The sequence below is a fragment of the Strix uralensis genome, chromosome 2 (assembly GCF_047716275.1).
Source record: "Strix uralensis isolate ZFMK-TIS-50842 chromosome 2, bStrUra1, whole genome shotgun sequence".
Classification (NCBI taxonomy): Eukaryota; Metazoa; Chordata; class Aves; order Strigiformes; family Strigidae; genus Strix; species Strix uralensis.
The window spans coordinates 119,425,922-119,439,222 of record NC_133973.1 but is presented as its reverse complement, the minus strand read 5'-3'; the positions used below and the strand labels follow the sequence as shown (position 1 = coordinate 119,439,222).

The 13,301-nt window shown below is 39.0% G+C and overlaps 1 protein-coding gene across 9 annotated transcripts in view; it reads right to left on the bottom strand.

Moving 5' to 3' along the window:
* PSPC1 (paraspeckle component 1) overlaps nt 1-8,820 on the bottom strand; it is a 64,426-nt gene extending 55,606 nt beyond the window's left edge. For all 9 annotated transcript variants that reach the window (XR_012627715.1, XR_012627711.1, XR_012627710.1 and 6 more), the window contains exons 1-4: nt 8,345-8,820; nt 6,178-6,479; nt 3,479-3,574; nt 2,282-2,478 (exon numbers count right to left, since the gene is read on the bottom strand). Coding sequence is in view for 2 of the 9 variants with exons in the window: in XM_074860107.1 (XP_074716208.1) it covers nt 2,282-2,478; nt 3,479-3,574; nt 6,178-6,479; nt 8,345-8,719 (970 nt within the window). In the remaining 7 variants the exon portion in view is untranslated. The remainder of the gene's footprint in view (nt 1-2,281; nt 2,479-3,478; nt 3,575-6,177; nt 6,480-8,344) is intronic.
* Nucleotides 8,821-13,301: the final 4,481 nt, after the last annotated feature.

Here is a 13,301-nt window from a genome sequence, read left to right as displayed (position 1 = left end):
AGCATCTTTCCTCACTGGAATATTAGCACCAAAAGCATTCATGTTCTAATGGCTCTTTAATGGAAGGAATAATTCTCTTGCTTCTCCACACAGAGGTGGAGCTTAACAGATATTAAAAAAAAGGATTATTTTTTCCTTCACAGTGCCCTTAAAAGAAACCCTAATATTCACAAAACATACCTAAGCTCTTCTCCCATGTTTTACCATCAAGACCTTTTCTATCTTAATAAACAGGCCACTGCCACCTTGTCTCAGTTTAAAACATCAATAAGGCATGATAATTTAAGAAAAAGTAATCCCTAACCTTGCCATTAAGTAGAGGCAACAGGTATATAAACTCTAAAAAAAAAAAAAAGATACAAGTTCTAAAACTGGATCATTAGCACTGTCAAATATTAACAATTAGTTAACAGTAAATTTATCCCACCTGTATTTTCAGCACTGAACCACCTTTACCAATATCAGTCACACATATACACAAAATTTAAAATGCATGTCTAATTGAAAAGGGGGGGGGGCTGTACTATGTATTACAGTGTTGTTATATCACATTACATTCACATTCCTCACCTGTAAGATATACTTATGCTTACATGCAAATCAAATGCTTTAGTATTTTTTGCTTGGAAAATAAACCAAGAAACAACTTGACAGTTGTCATTTCAGGTGCTGCAATAACTATCTGGCATTTCAAAACAGTTTTTTATTTCATTATGCTCTGTATTTCAGTACAAGACCTTATACAAACAATATGGTTTCACACTAAAAGCAAGCAGGTCTATTTAGAAAAAACAGGCTAAGTAAACTTTTTCCTAATGGCAACTTTAGTTGCAGTACATTTAAAAATACTGTATAAAAATCGAAATATGCTCCTTTTAATCTTTTCCAGTTATTACAATATTTTAAAACAAATTTTAAAAGACTACGTGTTTACATTCAATATATCCAAGCATTTAGGTGCTTTAATTCCACCAACCTTGTTAATACTCTAATCCGGCTCATACAGGTATTTTCAACACGTCATTCAAGTCAGCAGAAAAAATAAGATAAACCAGTCTTGCGTAGGGAAGTCGTACTACCAACAAAAATGTTCTTTCTTAAGAGCAAGCATTAAATAAAGCCAAATAATTGCAGCAAACAGCTTGTATGAGTTACCCGGGTTTAAGTTTTGAAATGTATCGACTACTTAGAATCTCAAGAAGTTCAAATTCCTTTAAAATTACAAGGCACTCTTATTCAGTCTATCAAGCTAGTTATTGTATTGTACTGTCTTATGATCCAACAATCTTAGGAGTAAGAATTTTTTTAGGTAGCCATGATCTCCCTTAAATTAAAATTTAAAAAACCCAAAACTTCAGTGTTTCATTTATGCAACAAACCTTAGATCCTTTCCGACATGTCTGCAATATATTTAAACTTTATCCACTCAAGTCTTGTAATTCAGCAGTCGTACAGAGGGAACTAAGATCAAGTAGTAGGTCAGTTGTTCTGAACTGGAAAGCAGTGATTGCATGTCCACAACATTCTGTGGAAAACATGTTTTGGGAAGAATGCTAACAAACAGCAAGTATCAGATACTCGCCCTGCTACTGTCTTCTCTGCCCAAGAAAAACAAGCTCCACCTATCTCCATTCTTAAAGATAAGGCTTGAAAGCAATTACTAGAGGACTTTTGCCCCAACACTAGCAGAAGACAAGATGTCCAAACAATTATAAACGAGGGATTTGTGATCTTAAAGTTTCAAGAATGACTAAAATTCATGGCAACTGTGAGTTATTACATATGTATAATACTATGTGCACATCAGACTTCTCAGACCCGTCTCAAAGGAAAAAAAAAAGTAACATTAGGTATTGAAACATTTTAAATCATACCAGAGATGCACAGAACACCCGGAAGTACCAGCTACCATTTTTTGTTTTTTTCCTGCACGTGGCCCACAAACAGTACTTAGTCCTATCTAGTCCCATAAGCAACATCAAAAATGGAAAATAATTTTACTGGAGTGTGAAGCTACCATTCAATTTCTTTACATAAACTACTTAAGACTAGACAAATTTAATTGAACAGACCTAGACAATCACTCCTTTCTCAGTTTCTTAATCCATCTCGGCAAATCATCAAGGAATATGTGTAAGGAGAAATATTACTTCCTTTTTCTCAGTTTAATTGATTTAATTAAATAGTGTCTGGCAAAATCTCCAAGTTTAACATACAGCTCAATATGCAACACAAAGAAAACGTGTAACAAATTTAATACTAGTAGATTATCTGACTTTACCTTGCCTCATCAGCATTAGCTGATGCTCATGTCTAGCTGCTTCCATTTCTGCCTCTAGTTTCTCTTTGGCTTCTCTAATGTTCCTGTCAACCTGTTCACGTTGTTGCTTTTCCATCTCATCAAGAGCCTTCCACCGTGAAGCATACTCAAACTCAAATGTTCCAGGCTGAGCAAAACGTGGAGGCTGCTCTCTTTCCCTAATGAAAATTTAGCAGTTAAAATGTACAGAAGGACACATTTAGATCAACAGCTGTAACAGCCAAAGAATTTATAAACAATCACTTCAAGTGTAGATCTGACTTTAAATCAACCTGTCATGACTAAATTCTAAACCAGTCAAAGCTTAATTCAGCTGCTAAGTAATGTGATCAGAGAAATTGTCCAAATAAACTTCTGTTCAATTTATATACTTTTAAAAATTTGTATTTACACAGTATAAAATACTAAACTGCAACACTAGATTAACCATGTTCAGCTTTCTAAAGCAGAGTCAATTTATAAAACCAGTTATTTAAATATCAAAGCTTACTAGACAGCTCAAAATATTAGCCAGAATCTCTAAACATTAAAAGGTGCAAACATGTTAGTTCACATTCTATTATTAATATTGTACCTAATAGTGACACATTTTTAAAAGGTGGTATTCTGCAGCCTTACCTGAATAAGCATTTTAGCTTCCAGAAACATAATTTCTAAATGGCAATCAAATTTCAATAGTAAAAATTATCAGATTAGGTGACTTCTCTTTCACCTCACAATCAAGACTCGCGTTCTCATGTCACGCTCAAAGTTTTATCTGAACCGTGGAAGCTGCAAAGATTTACACTCCACTGACTTTACAGCTATTCAGAGAACAAAAGATCTGTGGGTATATAAATCTCTGCCAAATTAGACCACGCCCCTAATCCATAAAAACTATAGCTTAGTGGGCAACAAGCTTCAACGGATTTTAGTGTAGACCAGGAATCGATCTACTTTAGTAAATGCACAGAATGTTAAGCCCACAAGTTAAGCCTGAATTTTACTATGATTAGGAAATCTTGGCAAGGTCCTATTTAATCCTTTGACAAAAAACAGCACAACACAGAAAACACTACTTCCTGTTATGCAAACTCAAAAATAAAAATTAGCATATATTTACCAAGCTAACTAAGTATATAAATCATGTTTTATAAAATAAAGCTAAACACAACTTACTTGTGATACTGCTGTGTTTTTTGCATTAGCTTCTCTGGGAGCCCATCTTCATCATCAAATTGCTCCATTGGTTCTACAACTACAGGTCGAGGTGTTCTGGAAGACAGTTTATTTAATAATTGAATCATAAATTAAGCAGTTAAAGTTATTTTAGTATGTTGAGGAAACACTCAGAAAACTAACATACATTATCTATAATTCCTGTCTCTTGCAAATTCTTCTTAAATTCTAGAATTCCAATGGATTGATTTTAAGAATTATCTTTGAAAATAATTGTTTTGATACCCAAAACCAGCTATTTTGCCTAGAAACCACAATATACTTGATGCAGTTCTATTTGCTATGAAGTATTTAAAGATTAAAAAAAAAAAATCTCAAAACCATCTACAAACAGTTACAAAATATTTAGCGAGGAACTACCTTTTTGATCAGTGAGGCAACACAGGGGCCATGATTGGGAAAGCACCAAACAAACCCAAAACAGAGCAACACAACCTATTCATATTTCCACAGAATATTACGTTACTCTACAATTTAAACCAGCTAATAATTTGGCATTAATGTTCCAGTGATAATTAGAAAAACATTTCTGCTTAAGTTATTTAAAACCCATTCTTTGAACAACCAAAATCTCACAAATCAGAATCCTAATTTATCTTTGAAAATACCATCCTTTGAAAATACCATCAGAGGCAAGTATTAGCCAATACTGCCAAGGTCAGCAGTGTAAGGATCCTGAATTGTGTAAAAAGCTCTCTGCATCAGTCTTGGGAGTACAGCCTATAATACACATCTTAAAGCAGTAAGAAAAGAGCTAGAGACAATATATTCAAAACTCCAGCACTTACTTACTGTGTTTCACACCTTTATTTCACGTTGCAGATCTTTTCACAGAAAAAAATATATTTTAACAACAGCCAAAAAAGAAACCTTTGGGCAGCGAGTGCAGATTAAAAAGATGAAGTCTGGAAACACAGAGCACAACTCAGCAACTGCTTCTCCTGATGTTACCTGCATGGTAATTGCCGGCAGTTCTGTTATTTAAATGCAACTGAACTGTGGTGTTAACAAGGTATGATTTAAAACAATTTTAGATCTCTAAATTGACATTTCAAATGTCCAGTTTTGATATATTTAGCCCATGAATTTAAAGATTTTCGTCTGATCACGCAGAGTTTTCAGCTAAGAAAGCAAAATTTTAGACTCTCAAGCAAAACATGAAAATATCATGGCAACACATTCATGCTAATTCTCTTTGCAACTGCGCATTAGGGAACATGTCAGCCACCTAAGACAAAGATCAAGTGCTTTTTATTCACTCAGGCCACAGTTAGATGGTCATTTCAAACCAACTAATCTATCCAGCTGGTAAAACAAGAACACCCTTCCTCACACCCTAGCTTCTTTTTCTCTGCCACATCTCTCACGCCAAGAATAGAATTCATGTAACACTGAACTAGATGAGTTCCCTGGTCTGGCTCTCTGTGCTTCCATTCAAATATTAACGCCAAGAAAACCCAGGGGATAAGAACAAATTGCTGGCACCTACTGATAACAGTAAAGGCGTATTCAGATTGAATTCACTGCATAGCCACCAGATCAGTTCAGTGATTTATGATATTATCACAAGAAAGCTGAGTTCCAGACCCTTTCCCCACCTGCAATCTCCCTCTGGCAACATTTTCTCCTACCTTATCCTCTGCTGGACCTGATGTTCATAGCACCCATGTTAGCAGGCACCTTCACGTGCTTAAACATCCAAAAATGAACTAAACAAAGACAGCTGAATGCTTTTCTATTGTTTTAGCAAGCACAAGTGGCTTATGAAGTATCAGAAAGTTCTCAAGCAGATAAAAGATCAACAAACAGCCAGGGCAGGAAGAGAAAAAAACCCTAAAAGTTCCCCAATTTGATGGCAGCAAGTTTCCATACTGTGGAATCACAGCCCTATTTTTCCAAATGAGAATTAGAAAAATAAAAATTTTTAAAAATCCCAAATATCAATCATTTCATAGAGTCTTTAAGAAAGCATTTGAAAATGTCACTAGTGAATGTGTTAAAGCACAGCAGTTAACTCTCTTCAGCAAGTACAGAAATAACAGATGCAAGAGAAAGTGCTGTAATTTGCAAGCTTGCTTGCCCTTGAAATAGAAAGTTTTCCAGAGATGTTGCCATAAACTTCTGCAGAATGTAAGCCTTCATTTTCAAAAAGAAAAGTACTTCTGGTCTGTCAAGCCACAAATAAAACTTTTGAGACAGAAATAAACACAAGAACACTTTTCCGAGTTTACAGAAGTATCAGCAATGTAGTGCACCATTTAGCTAAGAAACAGGAATATTATTTTGTCACATTGTTACTGTGATCAGGAAGAGTGCAATCCATGAAAATAAAGGCTCACTAGCAAAAGCCCTACTATATAGAGACGGAAGAGTAATATTGCATAAAGAAAAAACAAAACACTATCAGACTCTCATATGGTAATTACAAGTCTTATAAACAGTAAGCAGAAAAAGATGGTTTTCCTCACCACAAAAAATTACGAGTATTTGGGATGTTCATGAAAAACACCTTAATTTCTCACCTCATGGCTTTCATAATCTAAAAACAAAGTAAGAACTATGGAATACCCACGAATGCAGTTTTCCTCACATCAGAAATATATATTCACACAAGTTCAAAGAAAAGCCTGTGAACTTACGTTGTTAGCAAGAATGCCCCATCACTGCATCTTTCTAGAGCTTTCCGTGCTGGAGGTTTTGCTGCAAATTCTACGAAACCTTTTCCTGTAGCTCTGCCCCGATCATCTACTACAACAACAGCTCTTTCCACTGGCCCGAATTGAGAGAATGCTTGTTCCAGCAGCTCGTTAGAAACCACGGGTGAAAGATTCTTGACCGTTAGGGCAGCTCCATGTGTAGCAAATCGAATTCGAAGTGGTCTGCTCTTCAAAATAGTACCATCAAGTTCTGCCTTTGCTATTTCAGCCAGTGTCCTTGATTCCTTTTTCAAGATATAAAATATTTTATATATTTTACTTTCAAAGGCAACAGATACCACTTTTGTGTTCCTTGCCCTCCCACCCCCCCCCAGGTAACAAAGTTTTTTTCCATAACTTGAGCACAGCAGCATCAGGGCCATTCAATTCCTTCCCCCACCCACCCCCCCCACCCCCAAAGTGTCTGCCCACTGATTGAAAAAAAATACGCATTTGTCATCTCCTATGATTTATTCTAAAAACCAAAATAGGTGCAAATTTTTGCTGCACATTAGAGGATTTAACAAATTCTCATGGTGGATACGTTTGTGCTGCTCTGTAAAGGCTTTTAGTAGAAAGTTGAAAACTTGATGCTTTTTCATATTTACTTACTCAAATGTTTATATTCTCCATCCCTAGCTCCATATAGTAGGAAACAGTATTTTCAAAGATCACACTACAGGATCTAAACTGTTCTGGGTTTGGGTGTTTGTTTTGTTTTTAAATAAGTGAAAATACCACACTTGCTCATTACCACTGTTGGATGAACTCTCAATTAATATCCAATTCGAATTTCATCAACAAATGATGAAACTACCTTCTCTGCTCGTGTATTCATTCTTCTCACATTTACAGCTTTTCTGCACCCACATCCATGAGACAGCCTGCATCAAAAACTGCCCTTTATTTCAAAGATTTTCACCAAGTTTGATACCTGCAATCCCTTACATTTAAAGAAATTATTCTTTAGATCATAGCCATTTTCTCCATAGTTCAACTGACTAGGTAAACTGTAAAAAACCAGCATATTCCCTAAATATAACGTAAAAAGGAAGTTCGGATAAAAGCTGTATCTAATCTCTATTACATACAAAACTGAGTAATGACATGTAAATGTATCGCACTTCCTCCAGAAAATTGCTATTTCAGGCTGGGGAATTCTCAGGGTAAAAGATGTATGGCAGAATGCCACAAGCACTTAAGATGACAACCAAAAAGAAAAAAATCCTAATCAGTAAAATATATGGAAAAATCATAACTAGATATACCCAAAGCACTCTAAAGCTATTCCCAGAACGATATAAATCAGTGCATTCCAGACATAGCAGTCATGAAAACTAATCCTGTACATTTAAATACAGTATCAAAATCTTTTTAGATTATTCCTTTTTGCATGCCCAACTTGAGCATATTTGATCGAATATTGTATTACTCCTAAAAACCTAGTCATATCTGGACACAAGTAATTTAAACAACCCAAGATCACATTTCTTCGCAATTTTGAGATTACATGTTGTTTTTATAACGTGTGAGCAGTGGTATTTCGAAAGAATCCCGTCCAGTCTAAGATTAACTGTGTTTTCATAGACGAAACCTATACTCATCATGAACTGTACAGACTGAAATTTGCTTCTGCACAAAGAATGATTTTTTTTGTAGGCCTAAAGTACAAAAAATTCTCCCAATTAAACAAGAAAAATGTTTATACTGGTATTACATGAACAAAGCAGACCGTGCAACCACATCTTCCATTCACTGAAGAATAACAGGCTGCCGGAGTACCCATGCTAGTAGCACGTAAATGGTAACCCTAAAACCAGCGGAGTACCACGTAGTGAGGTGGGAACCTAAACGCGAGGGGCTCGGAAGGCTCCTCACAACGCAGGCTTCTAGCTCGGGTATCTGGACGCAAATAGGGGAGGGGGGAGAAGGATACGGAATCGGAGGAGACAGTACTAACAGCAAAGAGAATGAGGGACAGATACTGGCTTTTTTTACATCCGCCCGACAAGGAAAGGCGGGTGGGGGGGAGCAGGGGACAGAAATCTCCCGCTTGCAAAGGCAGCCCCTGGGTTACGGGGCAGCCACGGAGGGTCGCGCGAATCCTCACCAGGCGAATGAAGCCAAAGCCACGGTCCCGATTGATGAAAACCTCGCTAGGCTCCCCGTAGCGCTCGAAGAGGCGCTTGAAATCTTCCTCGGTGATATCAGTAGGCAGATTCCCCACGAACAGCCGGCAGCGCTGCGTGTAGCTCTTCTCGCCAGGTTTGAGAAAGCTTTTGATATCGATGGTGAACCCAACCTCCTGCTCTTCATCGCCACCTTCTTTGCTCGGCACTAGCGCCATGGCCGCCGCTGCCTCACTCTCGGTTTCTAGGCCCCGCAATCCCTTCAGGTTGCCGCCGCCACCCCCCACCATGCCCAGCGGCGCCGCTGGGGAGCTATTCTCGATCCGCACTTGCTTCAAGTTCCTATTCGCTGCCATATTCAGACCTCGCTCCTCTCTCGGTGCTTTTCTTGGAGGACGCGGAGCCCGGTTCAGCAACCACCACCTCCGACCCTCCGCCAATTCAAAATGGCGCCGCCGCCAACCTCGACGAGTTGTAACGTCCCTGAGGGAAGCCCCGCCCACCGCCGCCCGCGCGGCCTCCACCGCCGCTGCTCCTGCTCGTTCCCGGGCGCGCGGTCTGCGCAAGTGCTGTCGTGCGCGGCCGCGGGGGCCCGGCGCCTGCCTATGGCGCCCGCCTATGGCGCCCTGCCGCCTTCAGCGCCGGTTGTTCCTTTTCAGCTCCGGCATACAGGCGAGCCTGTCTCGGATCGCGAGGGATCCGGCCTTGTGTCTGCAGAGACAGCCGCGTCCCAGCGGGCTGCACTGCCTGGCAGGAGGGCCCCCTCAGAAGCTTCCCTGCTAGCCCGGCTCCCTCGGTGCTTGGCCCGCCCGCGCGGAGAGCAGCTGCAAGCGCAACCATATTGGATTAGAGTAGTGGTCTCAGAAGCGTTCGGGGCCTGCAAGCAGTCTGTCCCCAGGCGGAGGAACCCCTTGGTGGGGTCTCTCCTGAGGGACAGGCAGGCAGGCGGGCAGGAAAGGAGGCATAACACGGGAGATGCTGAGGCGGCTGCAGGGGAAGAGCCTGGGGGAAGAAAACCCCGGGGACTGTGCAATGGAGACGAGAGGGAGGACTCGCAGGGAAAGCGTTCACTGAGTTAGATGTGGGAGACAAATCTGAGGGGGGAGAGGCTTTGTTACATCTGCTCACAGAACAATTTCTTAACAGGGTAGCAGCTTTCACTATAAATGTGATGACTTTCTTCTGAGAGGCTTGAAGTCAAACGTTTCTTTCCTTGGGCACCCCTTCTTGTAACTAGAACTGCATGTCTCATCCACAGCACAGGACTACGGTTTTCTCTCCTCGCCTGCTAGATGCCCAGTTGCTTGGTTTGATCTATGTGCTTCAACCAGTAATTCAGCTGGCGCATGGTTTCTCAGACAAAGAGCTCATCAGTCTGCCTGGGGCCTCACTGAAAGCCTGATAATCGGTTCTTGGCCCTTACTAACCATAGTAGGCCAAGTGCTTCGGGTGCCCATGTAGTTTTGTATTATGCAGGAGAGCTCCTGTACAACAGAACAAGGCTTCAGGAGAAAATAACTGTATTATTTGTTTTATTAATACAACTATAGCACTGAAAAAGTCCAGACAATCTCATGGTTAATAGTTACTTCAGGTAGTGCATGGCATGTACTGTTCTTTTGAAAAATCAATGTCAAGCATATTCTAGAAAAAGTGAATTCTACAAACAGGCGTTAATCCCTTGCTCAGGGATTTCCTTGTCCATTGGGGAATATTTTAAGTTCCTCTGTCTTATTTTTCCATTTGAGGCACAAGAAAGATCTCAGTCCTTTTACTCGTATCTCTGAGCTTGTACCAGGATTTGGAGAAAACATGAGTTCCCAGGCAGCATGAATTACTTTATCAGCCCACCTGTTTCTGAAGCAGACTCGTGGGTGTAGGGCATCGAACTAAACCCAGATTTAAACCTCTGAAAATCGAAAAACACAGATGGTAGAGGAAGGGTATCTTCTACTTGCAGCAAAGGCAGGAAATCAGGAACATGAGGGAGGTATTAGAGTAGCAGTATGGGATCCCTAAAGCTTGATTGCCTTGACTGTCCAAAGACCTATGATTTGTAGTATATTTAGGATTCAATAACAAGTGCTAAGACAGAAAAGGAACCAACTTACATCAAACCAACAGCTTTTTAAAACTGGTAAGCATGTAAACGGGATGAAGTTATTAGAAATTACATGACTATACATTGTACAGAGTGAAAGCTCAGTAGATGGGGAAAGGGAGATGCATAGTAGTCTGCTTGTTAAGTTATTGCCAATGCTGTGTAATAAAATTGCCATGGTTTTCAGACACAGTTTTCCAAATCAGGTTAGTAATAAAAGCTACAACCATTTAAATATACAACCGTGATTTCCTGTGTACTATAAAAAAGTCAATAGGAGGAGCAGAGTGTTCACAAATTCCATACTATTCTTAACTTTCCTTAGCTGTAGCAACATCTCAATAGTAAATGACAGTCCAGTAAAATAGACCAATAAAATTCCAACTTCTAGAAACAAGAAAATGATTAATATATCTGTAAAAAAAGATAAATATATATTTAATATGCTCATGCATCCATAGCTAATCATTTGTCACTCACAGTATATACTTGCACTGTTCTTAAACTCTGTTGAGCAGGAGCTCTTTGCATGTGCTCTATAGTCAAAAATTTTAGGGTGATGTACAAAAAGAACCTCATATCTCCTCACCTTCATTTACAATATATCATTTCACATTTTACTCATTCATCAGAACCCCAGACAGTTCATCTCCTACCTAACTGCTCAGTCTTTGTGTCTTAATGATTGCTACACCTTACCATTGACACCACTTAACAAAAAAATGTTTTGAAAGGAGATATAATGGGTCCCTTGAAGTTCTTGTTCCAATGCTTTCCTTCTGTTATGACTTACTAATTACAACTCTTACCACAGGAGGATTTCTGCTAGACTGTTCCAGCCACTCTGGATAAGTTTGGTATTATATTTAATACTTCAAATGCAGTCGAACTACATGAAAGTAATTTCACAAGAGTGGTGGAATAATAGTTATGATCGCATAGTAATATGTTTTCACTAATTCTTGAAGATTTTTTTTGGAAGCCTGAATTTATTCAACTTGGTATTCAAAAGGCCACAACAGACAACACTAATTTCGTACTAACAAAGTTTGTTTTAGCCTGGAATTTATTTTAAGACCTTAAAAAGGTCACAACTTCTTGTATTAGTATTATACTGCCTTTACATGTACTACCAGACTCCCTTTTCTGACTCATGTATAGCCTTGGACTATGATCTTGCAAATGGTTGTGTATTTAAATGTATTAGCATAAATACAATAGTCTGTATATGCACGACTGTCTGTGGTACAATCACTGTTCCCCTAAGGAAAAGAACATTTTTGTGGCAGAAAACAGGAGCAGAGTTGTGAAAATCTCCAGTATTTTTCATTTTGTATGCTACAGAGAAAGGTTCTGTTTGGTGTATGCTAAAGTGTTAACACTATCAAGAGATTTGGGTGTATTTCCAAAACACACACCATCCAGCTGTATGCCATATGAGACACAGTGAGAAGCAACTGTTCTAGCCTTTAATTTTCTGTATCGCAGCATTACTTCCCTACCAAATATCAGTATCCTGCTGAAAATCAGGGAGTCATCAGACCTCTAAAATATAAAGTCATGAGAGCTTTTTATGCTGCAACCTTTTAAATGCTACACATCTTGATCTGCAAATAAAAATCCCGAACTATTTGTATTTACCCTTGAACAACTTCAAAGTGATTGCTTGGTTAACAGCACTCCAGTGGCGACAGCTGTATTAGTGCTAAGGCTTCTCAACAGAGGCAACTGTAGTTTACTGCTCAACAGTAAGCTGGATTCCCAGGTTTATTTTTATTTCCTAGAATCTGCAATGAGTCACAGTTAGCATCAGTACTTGAAACTCAAGCTACAGTGGTAGATCATGACAGGGATCACCAGATCTGAGTGATCTAGTTATTACATATCAGGGAGTGCTAGAACTGATTGGTAAATTAGGGCATGGAGGGGGATGCTCCACTTGAGAGGAGGAGAGAAACAAATGAAAGCATGAAATTCTGCACTGAAAAAGTAGGAAATGTAATAGGCAGCGGTTGATGGTCTAAGCTTGCGATCCTACTCAGAAGTGCAATACCAGGGAACTGAGGCACACCTCTGTGCATGACCTGACACAGGTGGGAGCTGCTGTTGCTCTTCATCTCTTGCCATTAAAGACAGCGTTTGCCTGCAGTATTACTCATGGCAATATTTGGACAAATTAAGCTTAGGGTAGGTTTTGGTCTCCACTACTAAGCTTCTCTTACTAAGTTAACTTGGCTAAGAAAATTAAAAACACTAGCTGTCATAGCTGTGCCAGCAAACCTGATGATATAAACATAACGATGTCGAGAAAGAAGTGCTTAATGCAATCTGAAGAAGTGATGCATACTTTGTAATTACCTGAGGATGACCTCATTGTGCTACTACTAGAGCATGAAGAGTGGTTACAGGACAATGTCATTGCAGTGCCATCTGGTGACAAATACTAGAATTACCACTAGAACTTTAATAGACTAAATCAAGTGAAAATAAAGATGGAAACCTACGATAAAATTATCTCTCTGGTCCTAGATGGACAGGATGACTTGGATTTTCGATTTTTAAACCCGGTGGGAAAGCCTTCTTTCTCTGTTCTCCTCAATATTAGCATAACTCAACAAGACACATTCATTGTTTCTACATGGAGAGAACTATATATGAATCACATTCACAAAATGATCTGTAAAACCTAACCTAATATGGTTAGTAGTCACCTATATGCATGCCATATTAATATATTTTTACGTGAATGAAAACCAGTATTTCAGAATTATCCAAGTATGAGAAGTCAGTATTATTCTTTAAAACAACACTGGTCTCAAGGAAACAAGGACTAAAAG